The sequence below is a fragment of the Rhinolophus ferrumequinum genome, chromosome 20 (assembly GCF_004115265.2).
Source record: "Rhinolophus ferrumequinum isolate MPI-CBG mRhiFer1 chromosome 20, mRhiFer1_v1.p, whole genome shotgun sequence".
NCBI classification, from domain to species: domain Eukaryota; kingdom Metazoa; phylum Chordata; class Mammalia; order Chiroptera; family Rhinolophidae; genus Rhinolophus; species Rhinolophus ferrumequinum.
The window spans coordinates 8,374,562-8,394,583 of record NC_046303.1 but is presented as its reverse complement, the minus strand read 5'-3'; the positions used below and the strand labels follow the sequence as shown (position 1 = coordinate 8,394,583).

Genomic DNA, 20,022 nt, shown 5'->3' with positions numbered 1-20,022 from the left:
TATGTGTGCATACATAAAAGTATTAGGGCATTTCATTGTTTCATTTTATTTTCCTTGATTTCTTGCAAGATTGAACATGTCTTATAAACTCATTAACTGTTCAGATCTCATTGAAGTGCTTTGACCATCTTAATATTTCCTGTCTTTCCTCCTTTATCTGGAGGAGTTCCTTATCTAGGTAATGGTCCCTTACATTTCAGAAATTACAGAGAGTTTCTCTCAGGCTAGCATCTGTTAAAGACATTGGAAATGCTCTCGATTTGTTAGAATTCTTTTTTGTACTGACGTATTTCCAGAATAATCCAGTCTAAACTCACTTTATCTTCCTTTAAGGTAATACTTCCAAAGTGCCCTGTTTTGTTGTGATTATCTTCCTGATTCTTCCTTTTTTGAAAACAAAGGAGCAATTAGGGCTGAAAGTATCTCTAGTAAGATTTTTAAGACAAATGCCTGTGTACCACTGTTAAATCCCACCTCCCCTTTTTTCAAAACCAAAAATAAGACTTACATCATCTGAGAACTGGATTGATCCTGACAGAATCCCAGAGCAGTCCTCTTTCCTGCCTGTACTATGGAGGTATTCCCTGGTATACTGAAACAATTTGAAGATCATCTAAATTTTTTCCTCACTTACCCTGGAGAGAACATGACATGTTCCAGGTCATTCAATGTAGTTAGAGAATAGAATGTAATTTTCTTTTATAGTTGACCGTCTCTTTGCCAAGCCCAATAACCTATCAGAGATCTGCTCTTGGAATCTCATAAATTCTCTCAGTAGAAAGTGGTCAGTAGTATTGTATCTCAACCCAGACATATTAGCCCAGGAGGAACATACAGTCCTGAATTTCAAAAAGCAAATGTCTGCAATTTTCCTGACCTGACGGCTTTCTGGAACAATTGAAACTGTCAAAAAAAAAAAAAAAAAAAAGAAGGAGGATAGAAAAATACTGTGCTGTGTCCAAAAAGGGAGTGAAATTTTAATAAAGACCACGGTTTCACAATCTCCTCCCTGAGCATCGTTTATTTACAAGAGACTTGTATCTTAAAAAGAAATTCCTTCAGTCTTGGAATGAAGGAGAAACTATCTACACTGAACAGAGATATGATTCTGAGCTTCCTGTTATATTTAAGTGGTTCTGATTTGGATGAGGTTTTCAATATTAGAAGTCCTCTGAGATTCATTCCTGACCTCCTATCTTGGACCTCATGACCCTGAGCTGTGCAGTTCCAAACGGAAGCTAACACTCTGGTCCTGGAGTTGTTTATACCTGTGGTTCTGAAACGTGGGTGTGCATCAACCGTCCCCTGGAGAGCTTGCTGAGCCCCCCATTCCAGAGCTTGCTATTTGATAGGTTTGAGGCAGGGCCCGAAGAATTTGCACATCTAATAAGTTCCCAGGCTATGCAGCTATCAGTCCGAGTTTTACACTTGGAGAACCTCTGCTCTGTAGTGTCTCTGGCTTGCTGCAAACTTATTTTGTCCTGTCTATGTGGGAAGGAAGGAAGAGAAGGAACTGCTTTTCCTTCTTTCAGAGTATCTCAAGTTGAATGAAGTAGCATCATGTTACTTCCATTTTCATTCACACAGACACACACACACACACACACACACACACACACACACACGGTGCCAAAAATATGTATACACATTTTAAGAAAGGAAAACTAGATTAAAATTGTAATACTCAATATATACCGATAACAAAAGATGAATCCAAGTCATATTTGACTTCTGCAGTTACAAGAGGTGCTCAAAGTGGTTCCCATCAGTGTCCAGACACTTCTGATTATGGTGAACTTCTGATTACTGCTTGCGCAATGTTGACCAAAGTGTCCACATGTATACATTTTTTTGGCACCCTGGTACATACATATATATATATATATATATATATATATATATATATATATATATATATATTTCCCAGTAGACTGATTAAAATGAAATGATAGAAAAAATTGATCACTTGAGCTCCCCTTCGTGTTCCAATCTCAAATATAGATCCTCAGATTAATAATACTATTAAGGATAATATTACATGCAGTATGTATGGTAGCAAATTTTATAATGTTATATTTTAAATTTTTTAAATCTTCATGTCAGTAAAAGGATGCCAGCTATCTCCTAGGGAAAGACTGTTCTTTTTTCTGAGACTAAATCCATTTCAGTTTCTTTTGTGGAATGACGTTGTTAGATTTTTTTTTAAGTTCTTACTTGGAATCTTATGTTGGTCTCCTTTAAAATATTTTTTTCTTGATCTGTGGAGTCCTATAAATCACTACTGTACATTAAATGGGCACAGAAATTTTGGAGGTGCGAAAAGGAGAAAACAATGAATTCTATCCCGAAGATAACATGTATAGGCTCTTTGAAACATTTTTATAAAGTCCAATTAGGAAACTTTCCTGTTAATGTTGCTCCCTTTTTGGTAGTTTTTTCCTAAACCAGTCATTTGCAGAACAGATATTTGAATGCTTGTCTTACACTGGGTTTGGGGGCTACAGGGATGATGGACACAGTCAAAATTCTCAAAGGTTTCACAATCAGTGAAGGATGTAGCAAACAATTAGGAGTTAGTGAGAAAGATGCTGCTGTAAGGTGCTGCAGAGGTGACCTTGGCGAGGTAGATTTTGGTGCAGTAGCAGGGGTGGAGGGTTAGATGGCAGTGGGTTGAGAGTGAGTGGTAAGTAAGGCAGTAAAGATGGATAGCTTTGAGGAAGGGATGAGAGAGAATACCTAGCGATTGAGAGTAGAGGACCAAGAAAATCATTTGGTTTTTATTTCCAGAGAATATTTATGTCCTATGGAGAATCAGCCCCTAAGAGATGAGAGCTTGAAGATACAGGGAAATAGTCTAAACATTTGTCAAGATGACTCTGAACATGGACAGTGATCAGATCCTCAGCATAGACTGAGAAGTTAGCCTTAGGGAAGATGGGATCTATTCCACCGAACAGGAAGAGATCATTAATTGCTTCAGACAAATTGGGGATGCTCTTGTCTTCAGGTAGAGAGAAGGTGCTTTCCGGAGTGTGGTGGCAGAGATCCTAGGCAGAGCCTGGGAAGCGCCGTACTGGGAAATGAGAGGCCAGAGACTAAGGAACACACTTGAGGATTGTCAGACAACGGGATTCATGCTGAGGGGGAAGTTCATGAGTTTTATGGAACAGAAAGGTATCTGAGCAGAAAGGAAAAGAAATAAAGGGCTTGGGGGGGCGCGGTGCTAATAGAAAATGAAAGGGACAAGGGACTCAAGATCTCTGTGTAAGGAAATGGAAATGAGGTGTAGTGAGAGGAGAAGGCAGAATTAGAATACTAGAGAACTTTCTTCTCAATGAACTAGTTCTGGGTGTGGATGGGTGTGGAAGTAGTCTGTGGGCATAACTATTCTATTGGTCATTGCTTCTTTTAGTTTCTTGTGGAACATAATAAAGCATTTAAAACGATGTTTATCTTTTGAGGCACTAAATAATTAAAATAGTTTTTGTGTTTCAGCTAAGTGGAATAGCTCAGGCTCAGGCTGTTCCAGTCTCTGCAGAGCTTTGGCTGTAATGCCGAAGCAAGTGTAGGTCATGATAAGGTCCTGACAGAAAACTTGAACCCGCTCCTCAAAATTTAACACAGTTAATTAACACCTTTTATTTACCATAACACATGGCTGTTACACATTAGGTTAGAAATGTTTAGTGTATTAACAGCCTTTTGAAAATGAAAGAAATGAAGCAGTATAAACATTGAAGGTTTGACATTCTTTTTCCTCAGATTGAAAAACAGAACAGTATTAGAAGAAAGAGTGCCTTGGATTTCTGGAATCTAGGAATCCAAGAGGCCTCAATAAATTAATTAGACATAAGCAATATAATGAGCTTTAGTTTTATTTTGAAGAGAGAAACAGAGTTGAAAATGCCCTTGATTCATTCCTTCAGTATTAAATTATGCATTTAATCTTAGAGAACTCTGAGTGATGCCATAAAATATGCTGATGTGACCTGCTTAAGTAAAGTGCATGGGAAAGTGGCCATTTGGAATAGATTTGTTAAGAAAAGTTTGAAATTCCTGGACTTGAATTAATTTGTTTTCCATGGATCCCATGAGGATACTTGCAAAATCAGATGATAGGATACAGTTGGATCCTGTGAATGGCACTAGTTTACAGTTATGTTTTCTGGATTTCTTCCACATGTTGCCGTCTTATTTGTATTTGACCTTGTATGGATACACAGAATTTCATAGGCCAGAGAAGAAAAGAAGCTTCTAAACAGACTCTTTATATGAATATAAATACAGATCTTCATTCTTATCATGTCAATAAACAAGTTGTTGAACTGATTTTTTAAAATAAAAACAAGGAAACAAAGATCTTAAAATTTAAGCTGTTTTGGTGTGTGGTTAGTGTACGATTCATTACCGAAGGTTGAAATGGGCTTTTTGTAGTAACAAGGGAACCAAAAATGGTTTGAAGTAAAATTGGAAGATGATTCAGGTAGAACAATTATATTTTTGCACTGGTTTCTAATATACAGTACTATGTCATTTAAACAAATTATCAGATAAAGGGATGGCATAATTACTTTAAATTTTTCTGTTTCAATGACAGTTACCATAAATGAATGACGTGTTTTTATAAAGTAGGTGGAGGTGAATTCAATATATATTGAGGGATAAGATTTGACCAGATTGTCCTTTTTAAAATTGATATGTAATTGACACAACCAGAATGTCCTTTGACTAGAGGATCACCAGATATATAAAATGTGAACTTCCTAAGTCACGTGAGATAACGTCACTTAAAATTTTTTTAGTTTTGGTAATCTAACACTCATGAGTCTGAGAGTTTGCTCAGTTATTTTGCCTCCCTCATATTAGAGTAACCCAATGTCAGACAAGCTGTATTATCTTGGCTGTGTGGTGTGGAACAATAATGGTCTCCCAAGTAATATGCTTCCATCATTGATACAGAAAATATTAGAGCCCTTATTTTTTGATGTTTACTTTTTTGATCTACAGAGAAACTAATTCTTACTAACATTTAATGTTCAGATCGCCAATTGTATATATTTGGTAGGTAAATACATTTGGGATGCTCAAAATTTTCACTGAGAGTTTACACCAAGATCAAAGCAATCGGAAGACTATTGGTCTAAAAGATAAGACCTTTGAGTCTGATTTGTCTAAAAGATGAGAAGCTCCTCCGTGTACTTGCAATGTCCAAACCCCAGGCAGTGTCTTCAGTTTTCACAAGTTTCTTTTTTGATAATCTTTTAACAAAATAATTTGATTGCCATAGACCTGCACTGTCCAATTTAGTAGTCACTAAGCCACATGTGGCCATTTAAATTTAATTCAAATTAAATAAAATTACACATTCTATTGCTCGGTTATTCTTGTCACATTTCAAGGGCTAAGTAGCCACGTGGGCAAGCAGTTACCACATTGGACAGAGCAGATGCAGGACGTGGCCATCGTCTCAAAGGGTTCTGGTGGACGCTGCTGCTGCAAACTCTCCTGCTCAGCAGTCTTTCATCTCCTCAGTCTTTTCATGTATCAGCTGGCATGTGTCAGGAAATGCCAAAGGAAAACGGAAAGGCATCATCATTTCTGTAATCTCTAAAGGCACACCCAACTTCTCCCAGAAAGTAGTCATTTTTCCTTTCCAAACTCTGTTAACATAAATTATGGAAGGTGCTTTTCACATACCCATGATTACATGTTCCTTTTAAGTCTGGTAGTACTTAATTTGTACCATATTATGGCACTTAACACTCACATACTAATACAATTTTTGCCTCTTACGTTAGCCTTTCAGCATACCTGGAGGCTGTAGTCTTTAGTGAGCACTTGATATAAAGGTACAGTGAATGAAAACCTATCTATTCCTGGGGAATTAATCTTCTTTTCTGTTTAATAAGTGTTCGTTTTATCTAGCAGCAGCATATGCCCACGATAAATGAGTTGTACTGAAACAGAGTTTGGGGTTACAGAAAATCTTAAATTGTAGGAGGAACTGTTGTTAATTGTTTTAAGTCCAACACTTTTTATCAAATAGAACATTTTTACAAATTCTAAAGAGAACTGAAGCTTTTAATCAGAGTTAGTATGTTTTACCCTACCAGAATACATTTTTGTTCAATGCCTGGACGTTTGCTGATTGCTTTGGCCCAAAAGTGCAATGTCACATTTGAGCTGTGGATCTTAGCCATAACATAAACACAGTGCAAATAATTACAGACGTTTGGAAAAAGATTTGGGAATGGTAATAAGTTCACTTGAGTAATTGGTTTGGACCAAACTAGATGGAGATAATCCAGGAAAACATTTACTGTAAGTGGTAGATAAGATGTACTTGTTGGATTAATCACATTTGATCTCTTTGAATTACTGAATCATTCAGGCACACTATTTGTATTATTAGATGTGCATTTAGGTTATATAAGTATTATATAACTTAAGTTACATAAGTATATATAACTTTTATAGAAGTATAATCTTTAGTGATTATTACTATTTTATCAGTCCCTATTTTCCTTCTTTATACCAACTAGAGCCATAAACCCAGTATTTATATAATGTGCTTTTCTTTCAAGTAGCCAGGACTTCTAATGCCCATAACAATTGATTCTAAACAAAATGTGGGGATGGATAGATTTCGTTTGCAAAAGGCTGCTTCATTGGTTTGGATTAACGCTCATTTCACTACCTCTTGACCTTGTCGGAAACCACAGATGTAACATATGGTATTAATATCTATACCAACGACTCTTACAGGTGGAACAATCCAAAGTTTTAATCAAAGAAGGTGGTGTTCAGTTGCTGCTCACAATAGTTGATACCCCGGGATTTGGAGACGCAGTGGATAATAGTAATTGGTAAGGAGGGTTTGACATCCCTGCTTTCAGTTGCGTTTGCAATATGAGGTTGTTAGACTTTTTCTGCATGTTTAACATTTTAAAACTCATCTTAGCAGAGGCCACTGAACTTTATGTGCTGTGACTTGGGTTCAACTTTACCACCTCCTTAAAATGTTGCTTACCTTCTTTGAACTGATTTTCTTTTCTATAAAATGGAGATAATACCTATCCTAGAATTACTTTGGAGACAAATTCTAAAACAACGTATATACAAGAATTCTCATTATTATAAGAAATTTAAAACTTTTCATTCTCTGCTATAATTTTATCCATTTGTATATATTTATTTTCTATCACATCCTAATTTAAACCTTATTTTAGACCTTCAGTTTTTCCACATGTCATAAATGAAGAAAACATCCATGACACTTTAGTTGGAAATATCTCAGTATCTTATAAACAATATTTTTTTTCTTTGAGTTCCACATTGTTTTTGAAATAAATTTCTGTCAGCTTTTAAAACACCTGAATAAGTTCATCATGAGGCTTCTGTCCTGTTTAATCTTTCCATTTAAAATGTAAAACTCTTTGGATATAATTTTTCATACTGTAAAATGTATTAGCATTGATATGCTTACCAGTACAAATAATATAATAATAATGTAGTTATGTTTTGACTCTAAACAATTTTCTTTCATTTGGAAAGTTTAGAAATAATGAATTAAGATTTAGTCAACAATTTATACCTGTTTTAAGTCAGTATATATGTAGAATAATTTGGAATGTCTTCTGGTTAAATTGGTTTTATCTATTTAAAAATATTACTGCCCTTCAACAGAGTCATCAGTTGTGCATTTATATGTAGAATTGCAACTTAATTATTTTATTTATCTGCATTCTATAGCTGGCAGCCTGTTATCGACTACATTGATAGTAAATTTGAGGACTACCTAAATGCAGAATCTCGAGTGAACAGACGTCAGATGCCTGATAACAGGGTGCAGTGTTGTTTATACTTCATTGCTCCTTCAGGACATGGGTCAGTACCTTGATGCTTCTGGTAACCTTTCTGTTGTTTTTTATTATTGCCCAACTTTGGATGCATATTTTATTAATCCTTATCTCTGTTGTGTACATTTATTTAACTATAACAGTTTTAAAGTCCCAAATTCTATGTAAAAATGACTTATAAAAAAACTATTAATAACTTCTAGATAAGCTAACAATGATTTTATTTCTTAGTTTCTCATTCATAAGGCTTTTTTATCTGCTTCATGGAAAGGAACAGTGTTTCTATCATGGTTTGATGTCTCACCATGGCTAATTTAGCCTTTTTTTGACCAATAAGGAGAAACAGCCATAACAATTAGCTTAGATGTATTCTAAGAAGCTCTGAAGATGTTATTTACTGTAGATCTTATAGCGAAAGTTACAAAAAGACATAAGTGCCAAAATTCCCCTGTGCCATTCCTTACTTCACTAAATCTGTTTGGCTTCTGTTTTCACCTTAGCGATCGCAGTCACATTGTTTAAGTATATCATCAGTATTCACCTCTATTTATCAGGAGTTAAAAGGTTTCAGTATCTAGACATTCATCTGGTATGATTGTTCTGTTTGTTAGTACAGCCAGCCTGCACTCCCTTTTTTGTTGTTTGTGGTTCCTCTGTCATTTTGAATAGATACATGTGTCATTGTCAACAGCAGATGTTTGTAATTACTCTTCTTTAATCTTGTTCTTTGGGTAAATGACTCAGCATAACGCAGCCACTTGATTGTAACTCCACCATCTCTCCACCAAAAGGAGATGGACTATTACATATATACTAGTATCAGACAAAATAGCATTAAATCATACAACACCCGGTTACAGTAGTGTAAACCAGTTCCTTCGTAAGAGTAACTTTCTCTTCTATTTTCTGCTTCTTCACCTTTTTCCTAGATAGGCTAGTGCCCATTATCACTGTCTTGGTTGAACATTATCATTACATAAAGCCTTAATTATGTCGTTTGCCATTTTTGCACTGTCTGATTATAGTGATGCAAATATTTCTTCTTTTATTTCTAATATTCATCTACAATGAATAAAGCACAAAATCAACTCATCTCCTTAAAAGGCTCAAAAAAAGTAATCTCAGAAGTACAACACACTCGATGGCCTTTTAAGAGTACTTGTTAGATTCCTCCTGAATTTATTAAATTATGTATTTTTAATCATTCTAGTTTAACTTGTTAGGGTTTTTTCTGGACACCAACAGAGTAAAATCTCAATCTGCACTTAAGTCAATAGAAATTTGTCGGTTTATATTCATTTTATTATTTTAGATCTTTTGGACTCTCTCCAAGATTTAGTAATTCTCATGAGATCACATTTCTTCTGTCCCCCAGAGGAAAATGTATTTCTTAAAATTGCATGGGAAATAAGATTTTTTTTTAAAAGAAAAAATATTTGATATGATTCAAATGATGTGTAGTGGCTTTGGGCCATTTCTTGTTTGTCACAAGGACTGGGAGTTCAGTTTTATTTCCTATGTATAAAAATGTGCATTTGAAGAGTTTTTCAGCTTAACTGTTACTGGAAATGGAACAAAATTTTGCCTGTTTGTATGTGCTACTATGCAGTGAGTGAAAGACTATGACACTGAATTTTATGTAGAGAGTTCCAATTCCCCTGCTCATTACAGACCGAAATTCCTGGCAGTCTGATAGATGAATCAGGGCCTATCTTATCTGGGTAGTCCCTGGATTCCCTTTTTAGGGGGATCCTTATTTTGGAGTTATGAATTGTTCCAGCAGTGTATTTTCAATGCTTCCCATCCCCTCTTTTACCCGACCAGGTGTCATCACTGAACATACAGAGTTAGTTTATGATTTCGGCTATTGTTACTTCATTTTCTTTGTTCAGTGGTTGGTAATTGCTATTCAAATAAAAAACTGACTTGGAACTTGAATTTTAAAATGGTGTTTTTACCCTTTTGAGTATTGACTGCCATTTAAAATCAGTGTTACTCAGTGAATTTTATATAGAAAGCTTTTTCCCCTCATATATATGTATGTGTAGATTATAAATATGTGTCATTTGCCCTGTAGTTATTTTATTTTGCTGTAGGCTTTGAAGTTAGTCTTTTCACTCTAATGTGGGTTTATCTTCTAGAAATTCTGTAAAGGACTTTCCATTGTTTAAAAACAACATTTAAAAACTAAATTTGTTGGAAAAGATGGCCTGAAATAAAACTAAATGGACAGAGGAAAGATTTCAACCAGAACATGCTATATAATCTACATGTGAACTAAATGTTTTCTGCTGTTGACATTTTGTAAGCTTCTAAAATTTGTATTCTAATTTAAAAGGGCAAAAGGGTTTTATCAGGGCTTTTATAAAAGGTTTTACCCTTTTTTTTGTTTTACTTACGTGTAAAATTTTATTAACTTGGATTTTGATTTTAATATTTTATATTAAGTGCTCTTAAGATTCATTCAAATTTTAGATTGAATTCTTTTCTGTCACTGTATTAAGTAGGTGATGGTGGTAGTAATTTAAATTTGTCATGAGTATAATCTGGAAAGTGAACCATAAAAATGTACCAATCTGAGATTGATTAAATGCGCCATAGCTTTGTATTTAGTTTTGCATATAATGATTTAATGAAAAGAAGCAAAACTTAATTTTTTTTCAAAAGATTGATAGATTCTTTCAGTTAACTCTAGTTAGTAAGGTTGCCGTTTATACATAATATAGTGTTATTCCATTCACACACTCTTTTCTGTAGTATTACCTATTCTGAGTGTTAATAATAAATTCCAGAGGATTCAAGATAAGGAGAATTAGAATAGGAGGTAGCTAACTTAATTCTCCATATTGCCACCTTCCCTCCTTACCCTTGTCTTCTGCCAGTCAACCTCACCAGTACAGAGGTATAGTATTATTTGTTGGTGAAAAGGAATACCTCATTAGTCTTTGGGTCCCAATCCCCCAACTATATAGTATATATTAAACTATAACAGAGAACCCTAAGAAGTGCTTTCTCTTCATTTTAAAATATTAGTCAATAAACTTTATAACAAAATTAGACCTTTATTTCATTTCTCTTGTGGTTTTATAAGGAATGCCACTTTGGAATGATATTTCTATGGAACATATTCCCATTATCTTTATTTTGTAGAATGTTAATATTTAGTCTACAATATGTTCTAGAAGTGAGAAATTTTTTGGTTTTCATTTAGAGTTATTCAAGGACATGAGGAAAGTCACAGCGGCTTACCTTTTTGGTCAGTAAATATTTGGGCACCTCTCAAGTACTGACATTGTATTCGGTGTTGGAGATACAGGTGAATGAGACAAAGCTCCTTGCTCTTGAGTATCTTCTAGTGATAAAATGGGCAAAACAAATATACAAGTAGGCAGCTACTATAAGGCAAATTAAGTGTTGTGACCCCTTAGAAAGATGCCTACCTAGTCTTAAGTTAGAGAAAGATTCCCAGATGAAATGAGAACTGTGAGCCAAGTGCTAAAGATGAATTACATAGGCCAAGAAGAAGGGGGCTGGGAATGGAGCCATGTTCCAGTACCGTATGGCAAGAGCTCACACTATGGTGCTTTGAAGGAATTTTGAGAAGTTCAAAATGGCTGGCATATTGTGAGTAGGAGGTAGCAAAAGAGGCCAAGATTCTAAGAGATGAGGACAGCTGGAGAGGTTATATATTCCCAGGCCGGTAGGCCACACTAGCTAAGGAATCTGGCCTTTAGTAAAGTTTTCGGTCAGGGAATGACTCGATCAGATTTGGATTTCAGAAGGACCATTTTTGACTGTAGTGTTAGTGGTTTGGAGAGAAACCAGATAGATTCTTGTAATTATTCAAACCAAAGGTCTTGCAGGCCTGAACCAAAGGAATGGAAATGGAAGATGTATTTGTTTAGCAAGTGTTGGTGAATCTTTGGAAGTGAGAGTCAGAGAAGGGAAGAATCTGAGGTTTCAGCCTTGAGTAGTTGGGTGGATTGTAATACCATTCACCGAGATAGAAACATAGAAGGGGAACAGCTTGGGGGCTCAGATGAGCTTTTGATTTTAAGGAGCCAAAATGGGATGTCCAAGTAGTATTTCCACTGGGTGAACACAAGTCTGCAACATCAGAGCGAGATCTGGGCTCGGTGTGAAGATTTGGAAGTCATTGACCCATAGAGGATGATAGAAATCATCTTAATCGATGATAAATATACACAGTGTAGAGTAAGAAGAGAAGGCCTAGTAGTGAATTTTGAGGAACATACCTCTTAAGGGACCAGCTTACAAAGAGGACCATAAGGGAACAGCTTGTGAGGAAGTAATGCCAAATGCTGCATAAGGGGCAAATTAAAAAGTAATGGTAAACACCATGGTATTTATGAGTTAGCTGCTGCTAATTGTATTGGCAGCTTAGAAGTAATTTGGTCCTTGAAAGTATCGTGTTAAAGTGGAGGCAGCAGCCAGATTGCAGTGGGTAAAAGTGATGATGAAGAAGTTTCTCTTTTGAGCCTCTTTTCTGAGAAATACAGTTGATAGCTAGAACTAAATACAGGGTTCAAAGAAGACTAGCACTTTTCACTTAAAAACAAAACAAAGATGTCTCAAATTTAGAGTAATAAATATAGAGACTATTCTAGGAAAACCTATTAGGAGCCTTTCTGCTTTTTCCAGTTCCTCTTTAGGGCCAAACCCTCTGACCAGGTGTTCACAGGCAGGACTCAGTGCTCCTTCCGGTCCTGTTCTACCCAGCTGTTCTAGCCCAGTTCATCTTCAGAGTGATTCTGATGACTAAGGAAAGTAGTTCCAGTGTATTTAACTTCACATTGGGGATGTGAAGAATCTGTTTTTCCAAACGTATCAATTTAGTCATATTAAATATTGTGTGTTTCAGACTTAAACCATTGGATATTGAGTTTATGAAGCGTTTGCATGAAAAAGTGAACATCATCCCTCTTATTGCCAAAGCAGACACACTCACACCAGAGGAGTGCCAACAGTTTAAAAAGCAGGTGGGCTGAAGAAGCTTGAACTCTTGAGTGTCTCATACCATTCATGTCATTTGCAGTTTTTCATATTTTCTGTATAATGTATTACAGTGTATTTCTCTTGCTACATTTCTTTATGGTCATTTATATTGTATTCCAATTAACTCTTGAAAATGATCCTCTGCCCTAGTTTTCTCTTCAGAGCTCTTACCCATCCATTATTGTAGTTCCCTTGTCTTTGTCACTTAATGTGATTAGATGTTCCTGCATAGCCTTCACCAGCACCCCTCCCCACACCCTTTAGAATTTTCTTAGACTGGACCGGGAAGAAGGTTGCTTTTTGAAAGGTTATGATTATTTTGTGAATGTTTTCCCCCATTTTGTCCTGGTACTTTTCCAATAAAACAGTCAAATCCCTTTTATAACAGGTGTATTAGTTTCAGTGCCTTGCTAGTGCTGTTTGTCATTTTTATTTAAAAACTTTGTTTTGGAACAAAGTGGTACCTAATCGTTTTGGGTTTTTTTTAGCTTTCAATTTCATTTTCCATAAAGGCTGAACACTTTTTAAAGCAGGGGTTTATTTTTTCCTCATTGTGTTTGGTTTCTTACATATTATATTTTATGAAATGTAGAGTCAATTTCTGGAATATTCCAGTAACCTATTCCGGTAGCCTATTTTTTTAAATTATAGGCTAATGTTACATATTTTTTAAACTGCAGCAACTTTGTAGAATATTTAAGAATAGTTCTTAATGTTAATTCTCTCTTATTGTCCTTGTAGTCCTTTCTGTAACAGGATGCTTTGTTCTTTTCACCTTTTTCAATATAAATTTTAGAATACCTTAAACCCGTTACAAAAAATAAACACCTGTTGAAATTGCTTTGAAACTATGTTAAATCTGTTTAAATTTTGACAATGTTTTAGTACATCATTTTTACTCTATTTAATATTTCTACCAGGAGTATGTTTCTTTATTTTACATTTACTCCCATTTTCATTTTGTAATGTGCTATTTCTAAGTTCAAATATTAATCATATAACACATTTCTCCCCTTCTGTCTTGATTTGTATGTATCGTGATTTGCAGTGGTACTAAGAATTTAGGAAAAAGATGAACAAACAAATTGGTTGTGGCATTGTAGTGTTTGTACAGTTTTCTTTTCCGTCTGCTTAAAAATACGGTTGTTAACCAGTGGTGCCTATCAGAATCTGGAGAACTTTTTCAAAATGAGTTACTGATCATATCCCTACCAGTTAGTTCTATTAAGATGGGGTTTCGGCATTTGTTACTTTGAAGATGCTCACTCCGGCCCTTTTAATATAAAACTTCTGATTAAGAACCACTGCTTAGAGCTAGCTATTAGTGTTTCTTTTTTCCTTCCATTCATGCATTTGACACCTCATTATTTATTTGCATGTTTTTTTCTATATAAATACATACCCCAATTGTAAAAGATGTATGGTCTTGTTCTCCTACCTAGTATAGCAACCATGTAACACATTTTATTTAGGGTCCCTTCACTGCTGCTGGAGACTTTTGCAGTGAGAGTAGCACTGAAATACCAATATAGGCAGGGAGCTAGTTCGTTCTAGGTATGTTAGCTACTGGTCTGTTATGAGTTGGAATAGGGTAGGTAGTTGAACATTATTTGGATATCTGTATTCTGTTTAGAATTTGGAGTAATTTTGGACAAGATAATTTAATTGAACTAGGTTATTTTTGATGTTATTAATAAGTTGTCTTTCTTTTTTCTGCATTCTCCCCATTAACTCCTTAGCTTCTTAGTTTTCAGGGTGAGGCATATATATATTCTCCCTGTGTGCTTCTCCAATCTTATCTGTTGCTCCTTGATTTGTGTGTATGCATATGCACATACAAGGATATTTTCTGACAATGTGTAAACTTTTCTTCTGGAGCCAATGCTATACTCACTTTTACTTACCTTTGCCAAATTCTACTAATAATTTTAGGTGAGTTTAAGATCTGTTCATTCAGCTGAATAAAACAGTTGGAGAGAGCTATAGAAAGAATCAAGTCATTGTAAATAAGTACATAGTAGAAATGAACTAGAGAAGGCCCTTTCTGGAATTTTACATCATTTTTAGAATTCTTTTGGTATTATAACCACATGACTTTAACACTTCTGAAGTAATCGGATTTCAACAATGGTATTTATATTTCAACTTTATAGTGTTTTGTTTTGTTTTTAAAGACCAGCATAATACTGTATTGTTATAGTGTTTGCATCATTGAAAAACAGTAAAGGACCTGGAGCTGAGGACTCGTAACAAATTTAAGAATATAATAAAAATAAAGTTAATGTACTAATTCTGTGTTGTGTGCTCTTTTGCTAATTTCCTCTTTCATTTTAGATAATGAAAGAAATCCAAGAACATAAAATTAAAATATATGAATTTCCAGAGACAGATGATGAAGAAGAAAATAAGCTTGTTAAAAAGATAAAGGTAGGTCTGTCTATTCCCATGCTTATACTAAAATGTTTGGGGGCCTTAAAAACACTATAATATCCACTGGAAAGATCAAAAATATTAGTGTTTTTAAGTAGTTGGCTTGCAGAGTGAATAGGGAGATTTTTCAGTGTTGAATTCAACTTTGCAATTAACTTTGTTGAGTGGCTATTATATGTAGTAAGGCATTGTATGAAATAGAGAGATGAATAACGCAGTTCTTTTCTTCACATGGTTTTCAGTTAACTGATTTTACATTATGTAATTTCCCCCTTAAATAACAGGTAATGAAAAGGGAGAGGATTTGTTCTTAAGCATTGTTATGTTTATTCTCTGTTTTAAGAGCCAAACAAAAATATGTTTTCTTTTGTCCTTTTATAAAAACCAACCAGAAAAATATACCAACATAATTTTCTGTATTTTTAATTTATAGTGGTTTCCTAAGTACGCTGGGCCTAAAACTGGTGTATTGGTTAATGGCATTATGTAAGCAAATAATTATGTTGGAATAGTGAAATACTTACCAATGAAGAATTTCTGAGGTTTTATAAAATAGCCATAAATTTAATATATTCTTACATATTTCTGGGAGCCACAAGAATTTTGAAAGTCTGTACTCTGAGTTTGTCTGGATGAAAACAAATCCAGTCCCCCAGATCTGGACTTCTAAAGATAGAGGTTAGCAAGTGTAACATTCACTACCTTACAGCTGTGAGTGTTGCTTTGTGATCAGATGGGCAGGCTACTCACGAGCCTCATTTTTTCCCTCTAACTGCCAATGTGATTTTTCACTCTTTAAAAGTTTTCCAGTATGGGACATCTTCTTTTTGTAATGATTTTTTTTTAACAAATGATTTGATCAATATATGCCTCACTATTCTTAAATTTTCAGACAAAATATTTTATTCATTGTTTACATTGGTGATAATCCCATGTAATTGCAATTTACTAAATAGTAATTGAATGCCCTATAAAAGTGAACGTAGAAACTGTCAAGGTAATTTTTTTCTAATCTGTTGAGTAATGTAACTTTATTCTTGAATTTGTGAGGACTACAGAGATGTATTTGAACAAGAATACTTTGTTTTATAGGATCGTTTACCTCTTGCTGTGGTAGGTAGTAATACGATCATTGAAGTTAATGGCAAAAGGGTCAGAGGAAGGCAGTATCCTTGGGGTGTTGCTGAAGGTAAGGTTTTCTTCAGTAAATGACTTTCTCTAAGAGCTCACAAATGTTATAAAAAAAATTGGTATAGTAAGTAGTATAATATGCCCACTGCATTGATACATTCTAGATTTTCAAAGGTAGTTGTGAATTCAGTTTCATTTAGTCTCATTTCTTCCTAAGTACATTCCAGTTTCTCAGATCTTGTGTCCTACTAAGCGAGGCCAGTATGTGCTAAGTCCTAATGCTGGGATACTTTAGAAGTCACTTGTCAGTGTCCCACTGTCCCATCTCCGCCCCATCATTAGGTCTGTTTCTATTTTTTTGTTTGCAAATATAATGCAGGGGTTCTTTACCTGGGACCCGAAAATTGCTTCCAAGGGATCTGATAAACTTTCTGAAATTGAAAACAGTTTTGGAGAAAAGGTTTCTCTCACTTTTATCTTAGTCTCAGATTGGTCTGAGACGCTCAAGAATGGTTGAGAACTTTCATAAGTCCATTTAAAACATTCACAATTTCCTTTCCTCTGGACAAAAGTTACCTTTTGTGGCATCATATCTTTAGAGTAAAAAATAATTCATCATTAAGAGATCTTCTAATTTTATAAGGAGTTTTAAACACCAATAAAATCTTAGCTATAGCGTCATTCAGAAGTCTGCTTGGCAGTATGGAGGTGTTTCCCCAAATTTGTGTTTATTATATTGGTTTAATCTAATAAGAAGATTAAAATCTTATGTGTTATAGTATCTTGGAACCACCACCAAGATGGAGTCATGATTGTTTTGTCTATTTGTCGTTACTACTATGAAAAATTCTGTACTTTCTAGGATATCGTTCCAAGTTATTGTCCTTAGTGACTTTCCCCACCAATGACACTATTTTCGTTCCTAGCTCTGCCATCCCTGTGTAGCCTTCACTTGCTGAGCTGAGGTATTAGAACTTCTACAACCCTTGAAATATGCCTAAAGAAATTGCTTTGTATCTCTACTTTTAGTTTTTTTCCTCCCCTAAAGAGTGTTCTTCTAAGTGATACATTTTTTTAAAAAATAAAGAACCTTAAAGTTCTTGGCTCACATTTTCATTTTGGTTATCTTGAGGTTTTTCTAAAGTGATTATTCCCCCCTGCCTTACCCCAATACTAAATGTTTAAAATGCATTTTATTGTGGAATAAATGTGTTTTCCACCAATAAAGAAAAAGATATGATCTCCTTTTCAAAATCTCAAAATTGTTTGCTCTGAAGAGTTTGTTAGGTTTATATATTTTATCACAGGATTAAACTACATTAAAGCCATATTATAGTATACTGGCATGCTCTTAAATTAAGTACTGTGTTACAGTGTTAAACCTTAATGGAAAATTGATCTAAGATATTTTGCATCTTTTCTTATTGTTGTTACCATCCCCCCTTTCCTTTGAAATTTCCTTTGAAATGATTGGGGTTAGTGGAAATAATGTATGTGGTCTGTTTTTTTTTTTAATAGTTGAAAATGGTGAACATTGTGATTTCACAATTCTAAGGAATATGTTGATAAGGTAAGTGTGAGCAATGATGAAAATAAGTGTTTTCTTTCCCTAATAAAGTTAGAGTTGGACATGTTTGCCTTTTGCCGTCTATAAAGGTAGCTCATTTAGATTAGTGTCTTCATTCTAACACTGAAGTAAGCAGTGCATGGAGACCACTTAGATTATTTCTCCAGGGTTTTAAAGTCGCTAGCAAAAATACAAAATAACCTATGTGACTAGGGATAAATAGGAAAGTAAGTTTTTTTATCATTATACTTTGAGTTGAGGTTTTAACATTGAACGAGGTATGTAAAGTAGAAAGGAAAAGGCCTTTGCGCTTTAGTGGGAAAAGCTTGGGGAAAGTGGAAAGGAAGGCTAGGTTTTGATGGCAGGTTTCTTGTAAAGGGCAGCTTATAATATAGTTGAAGAGGTTATATGGTGTCACCTGTAATATACGCTGGTACCAAAAATGAGTGACAATCAAGGAGAAAATTGTGGGTTAGAGTGGCTTCACTCAAAGGCTGGGAAAATTTGGAGAGTCCGTCCGTAACAAATTAGCACGAGCTATTCAGTCTCAACTATTGGCTTTGCTTGAAATAAGAAGCTGCCTGATTTGACTGAAGTGGAAAGGGAAGAGCTTTAGGTGTAACTGTAGTGGCCATAGGATGAATTCATCAAGGGATAGAGTACATATAAAGGAAGAGCAGACGTATGGAAAACCCAGACTTAGAATGACACGGGGGAAACCATCAGAGAACTGCATGGAAGTGTCAAATAGTAAGAGATGAGTCAGAGTAATTGAACATCGCATTCTGTTTGCAAAGAGGAAAGTAATAGTAAATGTTTTGTGGATAGCAGGAAGCGTAAAAACAGAATACACCTTTCTGTTAGTCTTCCGGAAAGGGGTTTTGGTAAAGTGGTGGAGACGGAAAATGGAGATGCAGGAATGGATGATGAAGAAATGGTGAGGAAAGGGAGGATCCAGTGACACAGAATGTTGCCACCCACATGTATCCAAGAACTTGGATTTGTAAAGGATGTCATACAGCAGCTCAGGGTTTCTTTCGCATCTTGAATCATTAAGGAGTGATGACATTGTCTCAGGTATTATATAAACTATTATATAGTTTATCTCACAATTTATATATTATAGAAGTGCTGTGAGCAAACAAACATTCATTTAACCAAGATACCACATTCACTGGACAGTTTGAATAAACCGAAGTTTACTCTAAATTAAAATCCCCCCAGTTTGAATCCAACTTGGTATGTGATCTAAAGTGTCCTTAAATATTTATTACCTTAAGTATTATAAAAACTCAGATATTGATAATAATTGCTAAGAGAAAAGCAATTTATTTTTTTGGGTTTTATGAGCTTCAATAGAAGCCAGTCTGCTTTCCCTTCTCTAGTAAAATAAAATATATGTAGCAGGTCTTTGAATAATATTGTTTTGTTCAGTGTTGTTTTGTTATCATGTTAAAATGCCACAGGAACTTAACTCTTGTTTATATCTATTAGCCTGTGGTAAAACTGGTTTTGTTATACTTCGATTCGTTTCACTTAAAGTCAGAACTTATCGATGACGTTAAGTGTGGACTTACTGTAGTATAAAAAGGTAAATACTCTTCTGTAGAAATGTCATCTTTAGTAACTGCTTTGAGGGGATTTATGGCTCTTAAGTTATCATTTGGACCCTAAATTTCCATGTGTCAGTTAGTGCATTTTATGTATCTTGCTCTGCCTCGAGTGTAAGTGAAGACAAATGAATGCCATCTTCCTTAAGATAGTCTTTTGCTCGTTTTAAATCTGAAATTTTTGTTTTGGTAAAATTTTGAATTTACATCACAGCCTTTTTAGTAGAAGCAAACTCTTGATCTGTATTTATTTATGGCAGAACACACATGCAGGACTTGAAAGATGTCACTAATAATGTACATTATGAGAACTATCGGAGCAGAAAACTGGCAGCTGTGACTTATAATGGAGTTGACAATAACAAGAATAAAGGGCAGCTTACTAAGTAAGTATCCATCGTTTCCTCCA

At 34.9% G+C, this 20,022-nt stretch overlaps 1 protein-coding gene across 4 annotated transcripts in view; it reads left to right on the top strand.

Moving 5' to 3' along the window:
• The window catches only part of SEPTIN7 (septin 7), an 87,571-nt gene that overhangs the window by 53,334 nt on the left and 14,215 nt on the right, over positions 1–20,022 (top strand). For all 4 annotated transcript variants that reach the window (XM_033088602.1, XM_033088603.1, XM_033088604.1 and 1 more), the window contains 7 exons: positions 6,766–6,866; positions 7,753–7,887; positions 12,742–12,859; positions 15,210–15,302; positions 16,398–16,494; positions 17,955–18,006; positions 19,874–19,999. In XM_033088602.1, coding sequence (XP_032944493.1) covers positions 6,766–6,866; positions 7,753–7,887; positions 12,742–12,859; positions 15,210–15,302; positions 16,398–16,494; positions 17,955–18,006; positions 19,874–19,999 — 722 coding nt within the window. The remainder of the gene's footprint in view (positions 1–6,765; positions 6,867–7,752; positions 7,888–12,741; positions 12,860–15,209; positions 15,303–16,397; positions 16,495–17,954; positions 18,007–19,873; positions 20,000–20,022) is intronic.